Here is a 21272-nt window from a genome sequence, read left to right on the forward strand (position 1 = left end):
TAGGATCTAAGTCCAGGTCTTTGTAGCTAAAAAGCTTCTCAAGGCTGTTTTTTAATCCTACATCTGTCTACTTTCAGAAGACTTCACCATCCTTTTGCACAAAACCAAGTTCAGGTCCACCTGCTCCTGCTAACATCATTGACATTACATCCTGCTCTGCAAAGTGTTATTTGAAACATGCTGAACTTGTCTGTTATTTTATGGTTTTGATTTTTAATCAGTTATTTATTTTTAACATCTTGTGCTTTATTTACCAAAATACTATTTTTCTATACTTAATGGGTATTGTTGTGCAGTTTGTTGGTATTAACAATGTCCATTGGCATGTGACACATGTGACATGGGTCATTGTGCTTGATGTCAGCCGGTTGTGGTTATAAAAGATGGCAAAGCACTGTTTGTAATTGTTCAAATTTGTGGATACAAAAACAAAACATTTTACAAGTGCTACTTTCAAAGAGTGTTTGGTTCAAAGCTTGGTTAGTTTCTTTAAACAATGTTTCTCAGTTAAGATACATCTTGCCTGAAGAAGGGGCCTGAGTTGCCTCGAAAGCTTGCATATTGTAATCTTTTTAGTTAGCCAATAAAAGGTGTCATTTTGCTTGGCTTTTCTCTACATTCATAATGGCTAACACGGTACAACACCCCAGTACTTCAGTTAATTATTGAATTTAGGAACACTTTCATTCATCATTCCTGAATTTTGTTCCTATCTAGTCTTTATCTAATGAATTAGTCTCTAGTCTTAATCCTTGCTTTGCGGCCTACCATCCTTTTCCAGCTTTGGCAGAACAAGAATTAAATCAGGTGCCACAAGCCCAATTGGACTTCCAGTAGAACGAACACCTTTAAAGTGACAACAACGTGTTGTAAAAATTTGATAAAATTTTTGCCAGATGCTGTGACATATGTTCAAAAATATCATGAAAAAAATGCTTGTCTGATGTTTGATTCTTACATCCTTGTTATTTTACTACTTTTATATAATGTAAGTATTGTTTTTGTCCTTTGACAGTAAATAAGTTTTGATGCAGACCTGAGTTTACTGACATGTGTTCACCTTACAATGAAATTCTTACTTGCATGTTTCCTGCAAGGGCTGGCTTGGTGGTAGCGCTGCTGCCTCGCATTAAGGAGATCACATAGGTTTAGTAAGGGTGTACTGGTTTCCTCTCACAATCCAAAGACATGCAGGCTAGGCGGACTGACATTGTTAAATTGATTCTAAAAAGAGTATGTGTGTTCACCATGTGATGGACTGGCTCCTGCCTGGCTCTTGTTCCCACTTTGCTGCAAAAAATATTCATATGCATTCTGCCACTTTATGGTAATTTTCATGAGTGGGGCAGAGCCTTCAACCAAAATACAGTGGTAAACAACTCTGTAAAGCCAGTTTTAGAACAAATTAAAACAAAGCCATTGCTCAAATCAATTAATAGTGATGATTGATGACAAACCTGCACTTCCTCATTGAACATTTACATGTAATCCCATTCTAAAGATGCCTGTTGATCATAATTGTTTGTACTATTATGATTTTTTGGGGATAATCTGGTGGAGAAAGTAGTTGTTGAAATGCAGTGCTGTGTTGAGCAGTGTCAGACAATTCCCAGTAAACCATTTTCTTGTTGCAGTCATTGGCAGCCTGTCATTGCAGATGACATGCGAGTGTTTTTCAGTCTCCTGATACTGTGGGTAAGGAAGTTCAGAGATGGTACTGGTCAACAAACCGGTTGTTGCAGACACCCATTTTCAGCAAAGTTATGAGTGTCAATAAAAGTTATTGATGCCAATCACCCAGCACCAAATCTGTACAAACAGTGAACTGCGTATCAGGTTTTCATCAAAAACATCCAGAAGGTGTATGTTACTGATTATGACATAACTGTTATTGAAAGTCTCAGGGGTTACAAAGGAATGCTGTCATGCATACAATGCATTGCATCCTAATGGGCACAATTTGATATCAAGCTCTATATCCTATGCAAAGTTAGCTTTAGGTACATCTGGAATTTTATTTTACACCAGTAGAGGGAACAAGTGGGATGGCAAGTGCAGTCAACATGGCATCACTATATCATCTATGCAATCATTGTCAGGCCCTCTGCTTGACCAAGGTTACAGTATAATTATGGACAGTTTCTAAACCTCAGCTGAACTGCTTGAGATTTTGCTTCAAAAGAAAACTGATGCATATGGCACTGTACAACCAAACTGCCTTGATATGCCTGGTGACTCCAGTCACGTGAATGTGTCAAGCTGCAGTGTGTTACAGTAGCTGTGTGGCAAAATGATGGAACTCAAGCAGAATGACAAGAAAGATGTCTGCCTCCTAAGCACTTTTCACAATGCAGCAACTGCCATTATTCGTGTCAGGAAATATGCCTTGTGTTGTAATAGGCTACAGTAACACGATGGGTGGTGTCAGTCATTCAGTTCAGGCACTGACATTCTACTCTGTCATGTGCAAGCAACAGAAAAAAAGATAACAAAAAAACTCTTTCGACATCTGCTTGAACAGTGCCTATGCATTTGTGACTGTTTCAAAACATATCAGACGAAGCACATATACTAAATGTGCATCCATACAGCACTGGACTCTAGACATACTTTTCCTACTGTGATTATGTTGTCATTTTTATTATTTACATGCTCCTGTTTCTTGGAATAACAGTTTCTGTTGTTGAAAATAATTCAAAGCTTTTTGGCTAATTTTTCCGGGGGTAAACATAATGCTAAGATGGCTATGTATCTCTTTCACTTTTCAGATTTTTAAACGTGCCAGGAAAGGTTGTCCCCACACCTTCTTCTCTACTATTTTGCAATGTTTCATTTAAGCCTTTAGTCATTGCTTTTAGGGCTCATAAGTTAATAACTCTAATCTCAATGCATGGCTCCAATCACAAAGTACCTCTACCTCTGCATTTTTCCTCCATATGCAAAAATTATTTGATTCCTTTGAGCACTTCTCCAGATAAAAGATAAACTGATCCAAATCTGCTCTTCTGCATTTAAATTCTCCCAGTATACATTGTTTATTCCTTTCCATCCCTTTAGCTATTTCAGTTAAACATTTAGGTACTGATATCTCCCCCTTATTGCAAAATACCATTACTCATAATTATCGCAGTTTTCAATAGCATCAGAAATTCAATGACTTCATGATTCTCTTTGTATCAGTGTCTCAGGTTCTGACTAGGTTCATAAAAATCAATACTGTTCCTTATCTTAATCCTGTTAGTATATTGCTTCCTCTTCGAAGGGAACAAAAATGGGCCTCATTGATTTGCAGTAAGGTAGAGGATGGAGTTTTCCCTTCTGATCTAGAACTTTAGCATTGGGCTTATATGCTACATCCATTATGGCAAAGGATGTCTCTGGGACCAAAGCTTCTTGAGAAAATAACGTGTCTCTGTGGCATAAGGTAAAGAAGCATCTTGGGCTTTGTTTACTCTAGATGCAGTGTTTCAAACTACAGGGAATTGTGTTTTGCTTAATTTGTATAAGTTACAAAAGTGCTACTAATTCACATTTTATGGAAGATTTGTGAAAAAATGGTCTCTTCCCAGTGAGTTGAAGTAAATTGAAATAGACATTCTGATAAGCATTAATTGCATTTAAACAGACTTTCTACAACATTATATTTCACCTTCTTTAATAATTCTGTATTTTTCCCCAGTGTCTATCCTTCTGTCCAGCATGTGATTGGATTTAGCAAGGACCCATATATCCTTACATCCACATCAGGTAAGTTGTTATTGTTACCACTGATGCAATAAATATCCTAGGTGTATTTTTCATTGTACTGTAAAAAATTCAACTTATGAACTTTAATCACAGATTTGTGCTGTTGTATGTAGGTAAATATTAGGCTCAACAATGCTTCACTAGTCCATTGAACCCAACATTGACAGAGAAACTCATTTTTAAATTATTAGCTAGACACAGCCTGCAGAGTGTGAAGCCTTGAACAGAAAAGCACATTCCGCAGTGCCCTCTGTTGGGTCCTGATGTCCCTGCACAACTTAGCTCTTATGCATTGTTGCATGGTATTTTTTTAAGTCAAATTTATTTATTACAATCATGATACACAGTATATTAGTTTGCCACATAAAATTTCTTTCTAAAATGATTTTAGAAATTTAAAAAATAACTAGTCTGTTGTTAGGTTTTATAATGGAGCTGATGGGTACCAGGTTCCCAATATATAGAGAAAACCTTAAATCTTACTGAATACTTCTACTTTGAAGTAGCAAAGGTTTCGATTAAGGATAACGTGGCTTCCACATTTCTGAGGCATGCTTGTGACAACAAAATTAAACTGGAAATAATATTTTATATCATAGGTTCTTGGTACTATTTTCATGAGGTAAGAATATGATGCTTGTTCACTTCCCTGTTTTCAGCTGCCACCGTGGGTGGAGACAATCCATGGCATGCAGTATGCATGCACAATAAAATATATATAATAGAAATATTGAATTTTTAATGCATTTTAATGCATATCCTCACTTTTGATGAGGATATTGTAAAAGAACTAAGGACAACATTTCTGAGTTAAACCTTACTGACACTCTCTAATATCAATCAATCCATAAATACAGAAGGAGAACATGCAAAACCTGATACTGAAATACAAGAATGACAGATCAGTGCTACCATTCTGCCTATGCCAAAATATCTGTAGTAAACTTACTAAACTTTACTTATTAAACTTCTGTGAATTGGCATTGCTAAAGTGTCCTATGTGTATGTTTGCCCTGCAATAGACTGGCACCCTGCCAAGTGTTGTTTCTGCCTTGCGTCTGATGCTTGCTCCAACTGCCCTATGACCCTGCCAAGGATAAACAGGTTAGGAAGATAGATGCCTTACTACTACTATTATTATTATTATTATTATTCCTTTAGCAGGAAAAATATATGAATAGATTAAATGCATGGAAGATATTAAGGACAACAATTACGATGATGGTGTTGTAATTATTAGAACATTATTTTTATCCATTAGAACAATATTATCCAGGTGTTGTTCAGGTCTTGCACCCAATGACTGCTGGAACAGGCTCCAGTTGCCCCAGATAAATGGGTTAGGAAAATGTGTGGATAGATGTATCGTTATTATTATCGTGTGGATAGCAGAGAAAAACATACAAATATATTAATGAACTGAAGATACAGAGAACTTTATTATTATTATTATTATAGGGCATCACAGTCGCGCAGTGGTAAGAACTGTCTCACAATGAAGGAGACTGGTGTTCATGTCCTAGGAGCAGGTTAAGTGGATTGTCATTGTTAATGGAGCACTAGTGCATGAGTGTGTGTTACCCTGCGATGGACTGGTGCCCTATTGGGGGATTGTTTCTACCTTGCGTTTGATGCTTGCTAGGATAGGCTTCAGCTGCTTCACACTCCAGCTCTGGATAAGTGGGTTAGGAAGAAGGATAGATGCCTATGATAAATGTTCAGTTCTTGTTTCAGTTCTTATGTGTGTACTCAATATTCTCTCTTCCCAAAGCACATGGGTGCATTATCAATCCAGCTGCAGCAGGCAGGATGTGAAATAAAGAAATGATCTTCCTTATAGTGAAAGAATATAAAGTAAGTGATCATAAGTGTAACTTTTTTTCTCTTCTGGGGCTGAACGGTGCAATGGAGAAGGATGAGCGGTGAAGTAAAGTGCATAGGTGGCCTCCTTTTAAAATCATTGAATCTCACAACAGGAGTTTGCTTTTATTTTTTTTTTCTAACCAAAATTGACAATGATGCATTGTTTTGCAATATATGTGCAATCTCAAAGTGTGGATCAATAACTGATCAAATATTTGCCTTGAAAAGTAAACACATTCAGTATACTTTAAAAGTTTTCTTTACATTGAGACCACTTATAAAAGGCAAGAATGAACTAGTTATTTTTTAAAATGTATTAAATGTTTCATTTCACTGCGGTGGGCTGGTGCCCTGCCCGGGGTTTGTTTCCTGCCTTGCGCCCTGTGTTGGCTGGGATTGGCTCCAGCAGACCCCCGTGACCCTGTAGTTAGGATATAGCGGGTTGGATAATGGATGAATGGATGTTTCATTTTAGAACACAATTTCATGTGGCAAATTAATATATACTATGATAGTGAAGAAATAATTTCAATTTGAAAAACCTGAACTTATCCTTTAAATGGCAAAGCAGTTAGCACCACTTGTGTTCTTCATGCTCCTGGAAGTAGAAAGCATAGTCCTAGACTTTTTTTCTGGAATTCGTTCATGCCACCTAATTGTGAGGAATATTTTGCCTTGACTCTAAAGTCTGGGAACCTAAAAGTAATGTACACAACTACTTCAAACTAGAATGTGGTACTCGACAAGGATGCCCCCTATCATCATTGCTCTTTGCAGTTGCTATTGAGCCATTGGCTGTTCACTTTCGAAAAACATCAGAGATAAAGGAGATTTTCAGAGAAGGACTTGAACAGAAAATATTACTATATGCAGATGTTGTGGTAATATATATATCTGACCCAAAAAATTCCATGCCAGAGTTATTAAAAGCACTAGCAGATTATCAAAAGATATACTGTATGGACTCAAAATCAATTTGAATAAAAGTGTGTTTTTTCCAGTGAACTGTCTTGCACATAATATTAGACTGGACACCTTCTCTTTTGTCTTGTCTTAGCAGATCAGTTTAAATATCTTGTGGTAAATATCACAAGTGAATACTGTATAAAGAACTTTTTCAACAAAATTTTGCTTTATTAAACAAGACGTGAATAGAAGGTCAACTATATTACATTAGCAGGGAGAATCAAAATTGTTAAGATGAACATCCTTCCCAAGCTTAATTTTCTATTTCAAAGCATCCCATATACATTAACAAATCTCTTCTGAGGCAAATAGATTGAATCATAACCTCATTTATTTGGAATTTGAAACATCCACACATCCAAAGGGCAAATCTACAATAACCTAAAGCAGAAGGGGGCATGGCATTACCTATCTTTCAATTTTATTACTGGGCAAAAAAATATACAAGTCATAAAGACCTGGGGCCTCATGTATAACAGCGTGCGTAGAACTCACACTATAACATGGCGTAAGCACAAAAGCGGGAATGTGCGTATGCACAGAAAAATCCAGATGCAGGAATCTGTACGTACGGAAACTTTCACGTTGTTCTGCTACATAACTCCCGATCAGCGTGAAAAGTAACGCATGTGCACACACCTTCTGTCCCGCTCCAACTCCTCCCAGAATTACGCCTCTTTGAATATGCAAATCAATGTAAATAGCCTTCTGTGAAAAGACAATGGGAAAAGCACGGGGGAAAATATAAGAATTTCAGCGAATACCAAGTGGAGGCAAAGGAAAAACGTACTATTTGTTGGTTTAAACAGTGGTATAATCAACAAAAGGAAGTTGATCAAGTGACAGAGTGTTGGAGAAACTCGAAAGCTCAAGTTCACAAAGTCGCACAGTGCCAGAAATAAAAAAAGTCACATATCAAAGTCGCCGTGAAAAGGCGAGTCGTAGCCCACCGTCTGAGTGTCATATGAAAGCTTATTAGGGTACAGACAAAAAAAATAGGCACACAGTGGGGAAAAAAGCACGAAATGTCAACTTTAATCTAGAAATTTCCACTTTAATCACGTAGTTTATTTTGCCATTAAAGTAGAACATCGTAAAGTTCATCTTAAAATCGTTTAATGTACTAGTTTCTCAAATCCCATCATAACTAAAGTAGCATGTTAAATGCTTTGTTCTGTATTTGATCTTCTATGTGCTCTTTGTGTGTGAATCATTACCTGCTTCTTAAACGGGCTTTCTCTTTCTCCGACAGGACACATAATCCATTACATTCATGATATTACAGCTCTCTGAATAATTAAAATACTGAGATGTATACGTGATATCTTTTTCATGATGATAGGAATGAAAGCATGTTATTAAACATGGGAACACGGTGGCGCAGTGCTTGTTCATGTCTCACGCAAGAGGCTTGCTGCGCCATGCGCGACCTTCGATGAAATAATTTATTACAGAAGTACTGTCTCTTTCAAACGTACTAACCTCCAATAACTGTCCTTACTTTTCTTTCTCCAAATACCCAATCGCCACACAGTCAGCTCTGTAATAGACATGAAGCCATCTGTAAGCTTAGAACGCCGATTCTTCAAAACTTTTAAGGAACATTGAAATATCTTCGTAGTACATGTTTAATTACTCTATCCATCTATCCTTCCAGTGTCGCGTCAGCACCAGCAAGAATACAACGCAATACAGGAACAATCCCTGAACTAGCTAGCGCTGTGGAACCGTGTCCTCACATGTTTAATTATTAACAATACAAATTATTTAAATGAAGTTAAAGTTTTATCTGTATAATATAATCAACATATTTTGCTGCATTTCATCTTAAAAATGATATCGTCATCATATGTAAATACGTGCTTTATAAAGTGGCTCAGGTTGTGCAATATTATAACTGTAGTGCAAGTTTACAGTGGGGTAATTGTACTTATAAGTACAAACAGTTCTACAAGGAGCACTGCAAAACCGAGCGGAGAAATTGTATACGCCAGGGTATGAGGTATCATGGAAATGTGCATGGCATTACACCAAGTTTAGGTTTTATACATCACGATTTGAGCGTGGAAACGTTCGCACACAACATTTCTGTGCGTACGCACCGTTTATACATGAGGCCCCTGGGCATTAACACAGATCGATGGATATACACATGCCTGGTCTGCAACAGAATTAAAATCTTGCAGTACTGCTCTGTGCCCCAGTAAATACAAATTATTGTCAATACACTAAGAATTCAATTGCCCTTCATTCACTCAGAATATGGAACCAAAGAAAGAAGCACTTTAAGACAGAGAAGGTTTTAACTGTTGCACCTCTACATGACAACCACTTTTTTCCACCTTCTCAAACATTACACAGTATTTAATTTTTAGAAACTTTTTGGGATTAAAACATTTAGAGACTTGGGTGTTCTTCTTAGGCTTGCGCCCTTTCCCTTTATGCAGTGAAATTCCTCCATATTCCTTGAATTGTTTAATGATATTATGCACTGTAGAGGGAGTATTATGCAAATCCTTTCCAGTCTTTCTTTGAGGAACATTGTTTTTAAACATTTCAATAATTTTCTCATGTGTTTGTTGACAAACTGGAGATCCTGTGCCCATCTTTGCTCCTCAAAGACTTAGCCATTCGTTTATACTGCTTTTGTACCATATCATGATTATTACAATCGCCTGTGTCAAACCACATCATTAATTTATTATTTTACCTCATTACTGGCCCTACTTTCCTCAGTCCCAACTTTGTTTGGAATGTGTTGCAGGCCTGAAATGCAGGAATGGATGTACTGTATATTAACAAATGAAATGAAGATGACCAGACAGAACGTGAAATATCTTGGGGTCATATTGTTTGCAATGTAATAAAAGTCAAAGTAAATTTAAGAATCACTGTGTTTTTTGTTTTTTTTGGAGTTTTTTTGCATTTTCCATTATCATTCCCAACTTTTTCTGATTTGGGGTTATAGAAGATTCTTTGTATTACAATTGGTGTATGGGTGTAGAAGTGCTATACATATACATTTTTACATGTATGCTTCTTGAAATAAATGTGTTATTTTATAAATTCATCATATTTTATTCCGACTTAATTGGAATCAGAGTCATGTGTAGCCAGATCCTGTGGAATGAGTAAAGATGTGAGCCCCTGCTGGACTGGATGCTAGTCTATTGCAACTTGTTTTTTTTTATATATATATTTAGCAAGAATTCTTTATTATATCTTGTGATTGATTAATTGAAGTATTTAATTGAATCTGATTTTGCTTTTCCCATATAATTCATATTTACCTTCTTAGTCCAAAGACCATCTGTTAAATGAATTATTCACATCGAATTATTATTTTGTGTAAACTGTACTGTATTCTATTGACATCTGTTAAGATATGTGGTTTGTTTATCCTGACTGAATGGATAAATACATTAATTTATTTTTTGTCCAAACAAGTTTTTTTGTCTGATAGCTTGTAATTTATTTTTTTTATTTCAGGTTCACTTCCAAATATTATTGAAGATGGTATTCTTGGAGGCTTCTACACTCAGGAAAGCCCTTGTCTGTGCAACTTTGATTACACCAAGAAATACAATGCAAAATCTGTTTAAGTCTCCAGGAAGACACCATTAGTACAAGATCCTCCTGAAGTCGCATCCTTTTCTTTTGGTCTTCCATCATTTTATACAAGCTTGCCAGCAGCTGATCTTTTATCATGTTGTACATATTATTCACATATTGTGAATCCATAAAAACATGTAAATGAGTGTAAATAATAACTTTAAAATGCTTTTTTACCTATATTTATTGTTAGTTTGAATTAGGTGCTTGCCACTGTAGAGTTGCTGATCTTGTAATAACACAAAGCTAAGTAATTTGAGGAATTCTGTGCAAACACTAACATATACCTGCAATTCAATGCCAAACACCTAGTTAACAAGAAACAGCAACAGCAAGAATGAAGTTTGATATTAAAAGGACAAAATATTAAATAGGCGAAAACATTAAAACATTACAAATTTTGTTTGTACTAATTTTGCAAGTTTATTCAAAACAACAAAATATCTTTGTCTTTTGGAAATCTTCAAGTTATTTTTGTTATCCATGAACACTGACTAGTTTCCCAACATGTAGAGTGTGTCAGTGCTAGGACATCCTGGAGGACTGCACACAAAATTGGTCATTTTGCCTGAGGAATTGCATGTTAGGTGAACTGATGAGTCTAAACTGACCTGAGTGTGAGTGTGAGTGTGAGTGTGAGTGTGGTTTGGCTGGACCTTCAATGCACCAGTGCCCTAATCAGAACTGGTGGTAAAATCCCTGTAAACCAAGGAAAAGGATCAAGTAAGCAGTTGCTTACAAAAATGTTTGTCCAACACTCCAAAATATTTGTCATTGCTATTTATACACTATAAACCTGTTAGACAATTGAATTTTCAGATGTTAGCAACCAACTCATTCAGGTTTGTGACTGTGAAGCTTTCTTTCCCAGTCTGTTTGAGGCTTCATCTTTCATAAGGTTTACCTGTTTTTCTTTTCCTTTTTATTTGTTGCTTCTTTGTATTTGAGACAGTAAGTACAGTCACCACACTTAATGGTCATATTTGTCATCTGGTAATGTTACTTGGTCTTTTTTAGTTGTATAGTGTACCTTTATTTTATTTTAAAAGCTACTTTTCAGACCTGTATTTAAAAGCTACTTTTCAGACCTGTATTTTAAGATCAGTTGGGTAACTTTCCTGTGCCCTCCTTGTTTATTTTTTATGTCTGGTACATTATTGTATCCTTCTTTAGCTTGTAAAGCACATTCAGGTAGTTCATGCCCTCGACGGCACTAAATAAAATAAAGAATGAAGGATTTATTGAGATGCACATGTAGCGGGACTACATAATAATAAGTATTTGTTTTTGTGGTCTATGCTGAGTGCGTTTTGTTTTCATCGTCCCGTTTACTGTCCGTTATATGTGCATCAGTAAATGTTGTTCCCGTAAGTGAAGAGGGGAAGGATGATGGAGGGATACCGCAACCCATGACAGAAATCACCTGTTGGATCCACCAGTTACATCCGGGACAGAGGAACGAAACGAAGAGGAGAGGGAGAGAGTAGAGTAGAGAGAAGAGACATCGAGGAGCGAAAAGAAGACAAATTAGCCATTCATTTACCGACTCATCACTGCTGATCATTGCTTTATTCCACTGCTTGCTTTTTCAACATCCGATTCATCATCACAAGAGCCAGCACTGAGCAGCTCCAGGGTTCTAATTCATCCCAGCCATTGCCAGGACTTTCACGGTGAGGTCAGATGTTTTACCAGATTTTACGCTGCAGTGTGGAGTGAACCTCGGCCACAGCCCCTGTGCAGAAACGGCCCAAAGAGGTAAGAAAGAATAAATGCTGAAGAAATGGGCCGAGGTGTGGACTGAAAAATTAGGACTCACCAGTGGGGTTACTCAGGAAATCCACACCTCGGACGAAATTCCAATAAGGCACTGAGCCTACCGAGTTTCTCCACTGAAGAAGGGCATCTGGACCGAATGCTCACCGATGGAATAATCGAGCCATCTTCCTCCTCCTGAGCATCCCCTATAGGTCTCATCCGTCTTTTTCATGAGAACATCGTTTCTGTGTGGACTACAGGGGGGTTAATTCAAAGACGAGCCTGGACGCATATCTCATGCCACTGGTTCAAAAAATTTTGGAGTCACTGCACGGCGCCGTGGTTTTCAGTACGTTGGACCTCCACAGTGGCTACTGGCAGGTGCCGATAGACGAGGGGAGTAAAAAGAAGATGGCAGTCATCACCCCCGAAGGCTTGTTCCAATTCAATGTCATGCCTGTTGGGCTTAAAAATGCTGGCGCCACCTTCCAGAGGCTCATAGAACAAGTGCTGAGGTGTTTGATAGGCCACATCTACTTTGTGTACATCAACGACGTCATTGTTTACTCCCCTTCAATAAAACAACATCTCCGTGACATGGATACCATCTTCTAGCAACTACATCAAGTACACCTCACGCTGAAAACCAAAAAGTGTACCTTCATTCAACCCCACATCCGCTTCCTCGGGCACATTCTTTCATCGGAGGGGATCGCTGTCTGGGACTACCCCACGGCCACGGATTTAAAATCACTATAACGTTTCTTTGGGTTAGTGGGGTGGTATCACAAGTTCATCCCCAGGATGGCCGCTATAGCAGCTCCCTTGAATTACCTGAGGAATAAAGAATGTCCTGTGAGAGTGGACAAAGGAGTGCTAGGACGCAGTTGAACAGCTTAAAATCCACCTTTAAAAACCACCCGTTCTGGCCCAGCCAGATCCACAGCTCACTTTCCAGGTATAGACTGATGCCAGCAACCTGGGGCTCGGTGCCATGCTTACGCAAAAGGTCAACAATGCAGAACATGTCATTGCGTATGCCTCTCAAGCATTGCACAGCGCTGAGCTGAATTATTCAATGGCTGAAAGGGAATGTTTGGCCATCGTGTGGGCTGTAGAAAAATGGAGACACTATCTGGAGGGGGTTGAGTTTGAAGTGTACACGGACCATCACACTCTAACCTGGGTGTTTAACCACCAACCACCTGAAGACCTCCTCCCATCTAACCAGGTGGGTACTCCGCCTCCAAAGCTTTACTTTCAAGGTGACCTATGGGAAGGGCTGTGGCAATATCGTGCCTGATGCGCTGTCCAGGGCGTCAGAGCCACCGGGTATGGTGTGTTTGGCAGAGGCAAAGAAGATGGTCCTCTCTCTGCCAAAAAGCCTGCAAGACCTTGCTCAAGCACAAGCCGCCAGTCCATTCTGCCAAAACATCAGGGAGGGACTGGAGCAGCAGTGCACCAACCAGTTGCACTTCATGGAGCTCCAGGGGGGTACAGGATCCTCCCTTGGGGGTCTACAACACCAACTAGTGGTCCCGGAGGTGCTCATCCCCGACTTCCTGGACTATTACCATGACAGCTCTTTGAGAGGTCACCTTGGAAGGACGAAGACTCTTGAAGATTTTGGGAGTTGCGTGTCTGGAAAGACGTTTGCCACCACATGAAGAAGTGCTTAACTTGTCAAAAGGTGAAAAACTCACCTGGTAAACTGGCAGGATTCCTTCAATCAACAATCACTGATGGACCGGGGGAGAGTTTGGGAGTCGACCTGATGGGGGCATTTCCTGTTACCACCTCGAGGAAGACCATCCTGATGGTGGTAATTATTATTTTTCGAGCCTGAAGAACATGATTGCCTCCTATGTGGGTAAATGCTATCAGGACTGGGATAAATGGCTCCCCGAGCTCTGGTTTGCCCTGAACACCGCGGTGCATGAAGCCACAGGTGAGACGCTTGCTTTGGTAGCGCTGGGCAGAGGGGTGAAGGGCCCAGTTGACCGACTCCTTTCCAGTGCCCCTTGTCCAGAAACCAACATTTACAATAATCTAGGTAAGTTTGAGGAATTTCGGTGGAGAATCCAACAGATTGGTGGGTTCAACATCCAGACATGCCAAGTTATATAATGCCTGGCATAAGGAAGCACACTTTCAGTCTGATGATTTGGTCTGGATTAGAGCTCACCATCTCTCTGATGCCAGCAAGAGATTCTCCGCCAAGCTTGCGCCTAAACGGTTATGGCCAGCAACAATCATATCAAAAACAGGTCTGGTCAATTTCCAAGTTGAAAGGGCACTCACTCCAAGACAGATACGATTCATGTGGCGATTCATCAAGCCGTACTTCAGCCCTCTCATGTCCAAGGTTGGGGGAGGGGGGAAATGTAGCGGGGCTACATAATAATAAGTATTTGGTTTTTTTGTCTGTGCTGAGTGCATTTTGTTTTCAGCGTCCCGTTTAATGTCTGTTATATGTGCGTCAGTAAACTTTGTCCCCGTAAGTGAAGAGGGGAAGGATGATGGAAGGAGACCACAACCCAAGACGGAAATAACCTGTTGAATCTACCAGCTACATCTGGGACATTCTGTATTTAAACAAGAGGAGTGAAACGAAGAGGAGAGGGGAGCAAGCGAGAGGAGAAGTAGAAGTAGAAGTAGAGGGGAGAAATCGAGGAGTGAAAAGAAGACAATTTAGCCGTTCATTTACCAACTCCTCACTGTCGATCATTGCTTTATTCCACTGCTTGCATTTTCAACATCCGATTTATCATCACGACAGCCAATGCTGAGAAACCCTGGGGTTTGGATTCATCCCAGCCATTGGCAGGACTTTCACAGTGAGGTTGCTTTGTTTGCGGGAAGCAGTACAATAACATTACAGCCAGTATCGATACTGCCGGACTTTATTAACGTTGGACTCATTTATGACCACATTTCAATTGCTGTGTTTAACTAATCTGTGCTTGTATTTGTGTTCCATGTTTCTATTTATTGTTTAGGGGCATGGGAGGGTTTTTGTAAATATTTGTATTTCCGTGTTTTTATATAGTACTTAGTCACTGGTGTCATTGGGATAGTGGTGTTTTGTGTGCACATATCTACATTATTGAATATTTGTTTGTCCTTATCACTTACAATATATCCGTGTTTGATTTTACATTCCTGTCTACTGTTTGCTGGTTATTTCGTCATGTGGGGAAAAAAAAGTACAACTTGTAAGGAGTACGTCTTGTTATTGGATCAAGAAGCCTCAGGTTATCCAAGGAATAGTCTTGGTAGTGTAGTGGCCGGCCGTTACACGCTATTCTTTCAATTATCCATTATCTGATAGTTGTTGTCGGTCATTTAAACAGGCAGGGCCTCTGGAGAGTGCCTGGCATTTTTTAGTAAATACTTTCCGCAGGGATGGTGTTTGTAGCAAAGAACACTCCAACTGTTATGGGCAACCCTTACCAGGTGACGTGGTTAGTTTTATACTTTCATGACAATAAATATTATTAATCTTTTGTTTAGCACACATGGTCATTATCTCTATATCTTAAAAAAAAAAAAAAATCTTGTAAGGCTTGGAAGGAGACAATATGAGATTTTCTCGGGGGGACACTTTAACGTCCTGCAAGACAAGGCAGTGAGACAGAAGGACAGCTGCTGTACAGGCTTTTAAATGATCGACATGCAGCGCGACAAGCAGGACACGCAGCAAGCCAGCAGCTGATCCGACCGCCTCTCCATAGCGTGCATTCAGCATCCCCTTCACAACACGAGCGGCAGAGACGTGAAGTGGCTGGCACGTAAGTGTGCCCTTTAGGGGGAGGGAGGTCAGGGGGTAGGCGAGCAAAGAGAGCAGGGGGCCAAGCCCCCTAGTATTATAAAAGATTCTTTTGCATGATTCAGTTTAATCTGCTAGAGAATGTGTGCCTCTAATGGATTTCCTATAAGGTTTTCGATATGTGAAGTTCCTCTTCAGATTTAGACAGCATCATTTATTTGTCTGAATCAAACTCACCGTTGTATGCTGCTAATCAGACCTCTCTGAAATCAGGGTTAGCATGGCCTCGTAGTGAAGGTAATGCCAACTACAAAGAGAGCATGGCAATCATGCAGCTTGTAAATAATCTTGTTATATTCAAAAAAATACAAAATGCACTTGAGCAAAAGTCTGCCTGTAAACACTGATCTGTATGCAGCAGTACTGCAGTGCTATGTTACGTAACGCACTTTTCCATCTGTCTACTGTAAGGCCCAACGATGATTAGGATTTTTTTTTTTTTTTTTTTTAACGCATGAACTCATTGGCAAGTCACTTCTGTAAAATATTTAGAACAAAAATCCATCTGTTCATCTTAGAGCCCATTTAATCCAGTATGTGTTTCTGTGTGCCTGGTGTCTGTCCTGGCAAGCTCGGCACAAGGCAGGAACAAACCTTTGGGAGCGCGCCATTCTGTCACCCTGCCAAATTATACGCTCACTCCTCACGCACACAGCAGCCCAGTCTCCTGAAGGTGTGCAGCTCATCTCTGTGCCCCCGTGGTACCCATATCATATAATAATTTTGTGCTTCCACATAAGTGCCCGTCATTTTATCTTATTTTTGCCCTCAAGAAAGAGTGTCACTGGTGTTGTTACATTGCAGACGGGTGTGACATTAGCCAGTCCACCTTGTGTAGGATAAATATTGGCACTTGACTATTCTTAAGAGGAGAGTTTGTTTAACTAGTTTTGCCACTTATGATTCAGCCAGTTTGTTTATTTGTGAATCTAGAATAATAATGGAATGTAAAAATGGTAAATGCAAAGGGTTACATGTAGTCCTTTCAATGCGACAGTGGCGGGGAGAACATCCATGTAAAGCTAAACAGCTCCTCTACAAGGGTACTCTGGAATCAGGGTTCAACCCAGACGGGGATGTTTCAAGGATTATATTACAAGATAAAGTTAGAGCACAAGCATCCATCCATCCAATATCCAACCCGCTATATCCTAACTACAGGGTCATGGGGGTTTGCTGGAGTCAATCCCAGCCAACACAGGGCGCAACAAACCCGGGCAGGGCGCCAGCCCACCGCAGGGCACACACAAACATACCAAGCACACACACAATGGGGACAATTTAGGATCGCCAATACCCCTAACCTGCATGTCTTTGGACTGGGGGAGGAAACCCAAGCAGACACGGGGAGAACATGCAAACTCCACACAGGGAGGACCTGGAAAGCAAACCCAGGTCTCCTAACTGCAAGGCAGCAGCGCTACCCACTGCGCCACCATGCCGCCCAGAGCACAAGCATGTTTTTTGTAAATTTTATATCTCGAAACACCTTTTTAGGGCATCATATAAAGAATTGACCTGCTTCATTTGACAGTAATCCACTTACAGTAGGGAGAGTCTTCATGTTCGTTAGAGTGTATCTGTCCATCTTTAAATCGACAGTTGAGGTCACAGAGGGGCTGCTGTCGACTCAGTGCACAGAGCAGGTTAACAGTCACCAATAAAACGAATCTGGTCAAAAAATAAAAATAAAATCACAACACACATGCAGGCACAATGAGAAAATGCTGACTCCACACAGACAGGCACCAGACTTAGACTTGAACCCCGGACAGTTTTATATTTGACAGTTTGTTGTTTTCCAACACTGGTCACCATTGACATCACTTATATCAGAAATGTTGTTATCTCCAGTCTGCATAAAAAATATGAGATTAAAAGTTTTTCTTGGCCATCACTACAAACCACATAAAGAAAGTAACATATAAAAAAATATTTTCCTTTCAGTTTGCAAAACGCGTATTTAGTTAGAAAGGCCTTTTAGTTTGCAGGACCGAGTTTTGAATCTGCTGAGGTATTTAGAAAATTATTTCGGGTGTGGCGGAAGTGCTGAGGGCCAGGGCTCCTTGGGCATTGGGGCGCCCCCTTGCGGTGACCACAGGCCCTTATAGGGTTGAGCTTCTAAGCTCTGTTCCCATGGTCCCAAAAGCCACCAGGGTGGTCGCCCCTTCGTGGTCTGGAGGAGGCGTAACCCCTCCTCGGGTCCTTCCAGGCGTCCTGGCTGGGTACCACCCCCAGCCACTTGCCACTATATATATATATATATATATAATATAAAATCCCTTTGTGCGTCCAGGTGTCCGTGTGTGGGTGTCTTCTGATGAAGTGCGCATGCGTGGGGCACAGTGCGATGCGCGATATTACTGTCAGAGAAAGTTAGAGGCGTTTTACGGAAATACAAACCAGTATTACTGCGAAAGGAAATTAGAGGTACACAATACAGTGACACATATTACAGCCACATACAAGCCAGTATTACTGTCAGAGGAGATTAAAGGCATATTACCGACGTGCACGCCTGTATTACCGCCAGAGAAAATTAAAGGTATATTACGGACGTACAAGCCAGCGGACGTACAAGACAGTATCCTTCAATAAGGGCACGCACAAAAAGGCGAGCCTCAAAAGGGTGACCTCAATTGGGCGCAGCGAATAAAGGCGCGTGTAAATAAAGATCTGCACCTTTGTTGCTCTTCACATATTCCAGAGCCATTTGAACTAAATTATCTACGAACGCCTTTATTCACCGCACTCAATTGAGGTCGCCCTTTTGAAGCTCGCCTTTTTGTACGCGCCCTTATTGAATAGAGCCGTACAAGACAGTATTACTGTCACATAAAATTAAAGACACACAATACACGGCGGCAGCCCACGAAGAACGGTCAGCTCAGCAAGTAAACATCAACAAAAGAAAGGCTGAAAGAAAGAAAAATACGACCAACAAAAAGAATGAGGTCAAAGTCCCTTGCCATTTAATACAGACTGTTCCTACTAATGTTTATGCACTACTGTTCTAGCGCCCGTCATTGTAACGGGCTAAATGACTAGTATACATATATATACAGTATATAAAATATATATATTCACTTGAGCTCCATATCAGCAAAACATACAATTATTCAACTCAAAATTATATATCGAGCACATCTGTCTCGCTTAAAATTGTCCAAAGTGTTTCCAGTGCAAGATCGAACCTGTGAATGCAGCAATCAAGTTCCAGCCTCACTGGGTCACACTTTTTGGGCCTGCACCAAACTAACATCATTTTGGACCAAGATTTTTAAATGCCTTTCAGACAGCCTTGGTGTCTCAATCTCTCCTAACCTACTAACAGCTGTGTTTGGTGGGCTAACAGATGGGCTTAAAGTGGAGGACACACAAACTGTGATCGCCTTTACGACACTATTGGCACGTAGACTTATCTTGCTCAACTGGAAGAATCCAAACTCACTTCTGTTAAGTCAGTGGGTAGCTGATGTTATATACTATTTGAAACTGGAAAAAATCAAATTCGCACTTGGAGGATCTGTGCAGAACTTTTGCAAAATCTGGCAGGATCTAATCAATAACATTTTAGAATAAGCATTTAAATTGAGGAAGTTCTCTCCCCTTTTTCTGTTCTATTTTTATTCATTTACTTATTTACATATTTTTACTATTATTAAAGTGCTACTCTGCTGACCTAGCTCTCTTTCTCATGGGTGTTAAACTTGACTTGCATGTATGGAATGTTTTTTGATTTTAATAAAATTAAAATTATAAAAATATATATCTTTCTATTATAAAAGGAAATGTTGGGATGAGACATTCACAGCGATAATTTCAGGTCCCATGAGACAAGACTTTATGCAGAGAGATTTTGAAAAGTCCCGCCCTCCTCTTAAACATTTAGAACAACGGTAAGGAGTACAGGCTCAGCATTGCAAAATAAGATCAATCTATCAATCATACCGGCGTCTTGAAGAGTTACCCCTTCGGTGTGTGTTGATTATCTCAGCAGTCCTCAGAGGTGCCCATCTATTTGTCTTTTTAGAAAGCTGAGCCCTGGAAGTTCTCAAAGCCAACCTCTGAATAACACCTCAGATCAGGCAGGATGCTGCTCTGCTGGGCACAACTCCCCGTCGCTCCTTTTCTATTGTTTCAAAAGAAAACTCATACAATGGAGCATCTGGGTTTGAGAAGTATGCCGATAGATGAGGTCCTTCTCTTTACCAGGAAAATCCAAACCGTTGAGGTACACGGCTATTTAATCAGTAAAGCTCTGCCACCGTCCACAAGTACTGAAGGCTGTTCGATACATTTTACTGATTCGATTCTTTCTAACTATCCATTGAAGTGTACAGATTCATTTCATTGGTTTGATTCTCCAAAAGAATCCAAAGATGGTGGCAGTAAAAAAAAAATAAAAATTGTACATTATATATTAAACATATTGATAATTCACATTGTATATAGCATTGTTTTGTTTGAAAGCACAACAATCATAAGGGAATTAGAATTGTGTGATTTGTTCATGATTAATGATTCAATTTACAAATCGAATGATAATCACTTGCCTCATTCTTGACCAAGGATTCAGTTTGACAATCAAATAAACGAGAATCATGTGACAGATTCACGTGAAACTCGAAGGAATTCATAAACAACATATGACCGGGGCTGTCAATGAGCCATAAAGAGTGAAAGTAAAATAGAAGGAAATTCTTGTTAGAAATTAGAATATATTTGTGCATCTAATTTATTGAAGATAAAAAGGCCCATAAATGTGTTAGATGGTTTTAGAATGGATCTTAAGACAGCGTTGATCTTACGCCTCTGCTCGATAGCCTCACATGCCTCAACCTCTCTTTCCGTATGTGTCTCCACCTCTCTCGACTGGCACTTCCTCTCTGAAATGCGTTTCCATAAAGCCAGCCCCTCAGACTCTGCCGGTCTGAGATACAGCCTCTCTTGTCCCAACCTGAAACCACGTATAATTTACAAAATGTCAAACATTTATATACACAAAAAAGTCTAATGAATGCATAGAAACTGTGGAGACTATTAATGGATGAAAGCCAGCCAAGTCCCAAATAATAAAAATATAAAATCTGAATTCAAACAGTGCTATTTTGAAGTATGAATTGACAGTGTCTCATCGATGACTTCCATTTAGCAGTTCAACAGCCTTGGGAAACGGCCGATGATCAAGTCCACCTTACCGCCGTGTGTAACTAGATAAGCAGTGATCGATGAAAGAATAGCAGTGCATGATGTGGTGGATCACGGGCATCTGATTCTTTTCTTCTTTCTCCTTCCCCCTTTGAAAATGAGAGGCCTTAGCTTATAATGTACACAACCCTGGAACTAAACAGGAAACCCCCACCTCCTAAAGGGTCAAGTGCAGTGCTTGGCGACGTCCTTGCTGAATCAGCGAGGTAACGCTTCCTCAGATGCACATACATAAACGTCAGACAAACACCACTGACATTTTATATAGCCCCACTACAAACTGAAT

At 39.8% G+C, this 21272-nt stretch overlaps 1 protein-coding gene across 1 annotated transcript in view; it reads left to right on the forward strand.

Annotated features, from left to right (window-relative positions):
* The window catches only part of snx22 (sorting nexin 22), a 38914-nt gene extending 27659 nt beyond the window's left edge, over window positions 1–11255 (forward strand). Inside the window, exons 5-6 of the mRNA XM_028823019.2 lie at window positions 3680–3747; window positions 10066–11255. Of these exons, the coding sequence (XP_028678852.1) occupies window positions 3680–3747; window positions 10066–10178 (181 nt within the window). The 3' untranslated portion in view covers window positions 10179–11255. The remainder of the gene's footprint in view (window positions 1–3679; window positions 3748–10065) is intronic.
* Window positions 11256–21272: the final 10017 nt, after the last annotated feature.

The sequence above is a fragment of the Erpetoichthys calabaricus genome, chromosome 17 (genome assembly GCF_900747795.2).
Source record: "Erpetoichthys calabaricus chromosome 17, fErpCal1.3, whole genome shotgun sequence".
Classification (NCBI taxonomy): domain Eukaryota; kingdom Metazoa; phylum Chordata; class Cladistia; order Polypteriformes; family Polypteridae; genus Erpetoichthys; species Erpetoichthys calabaricus.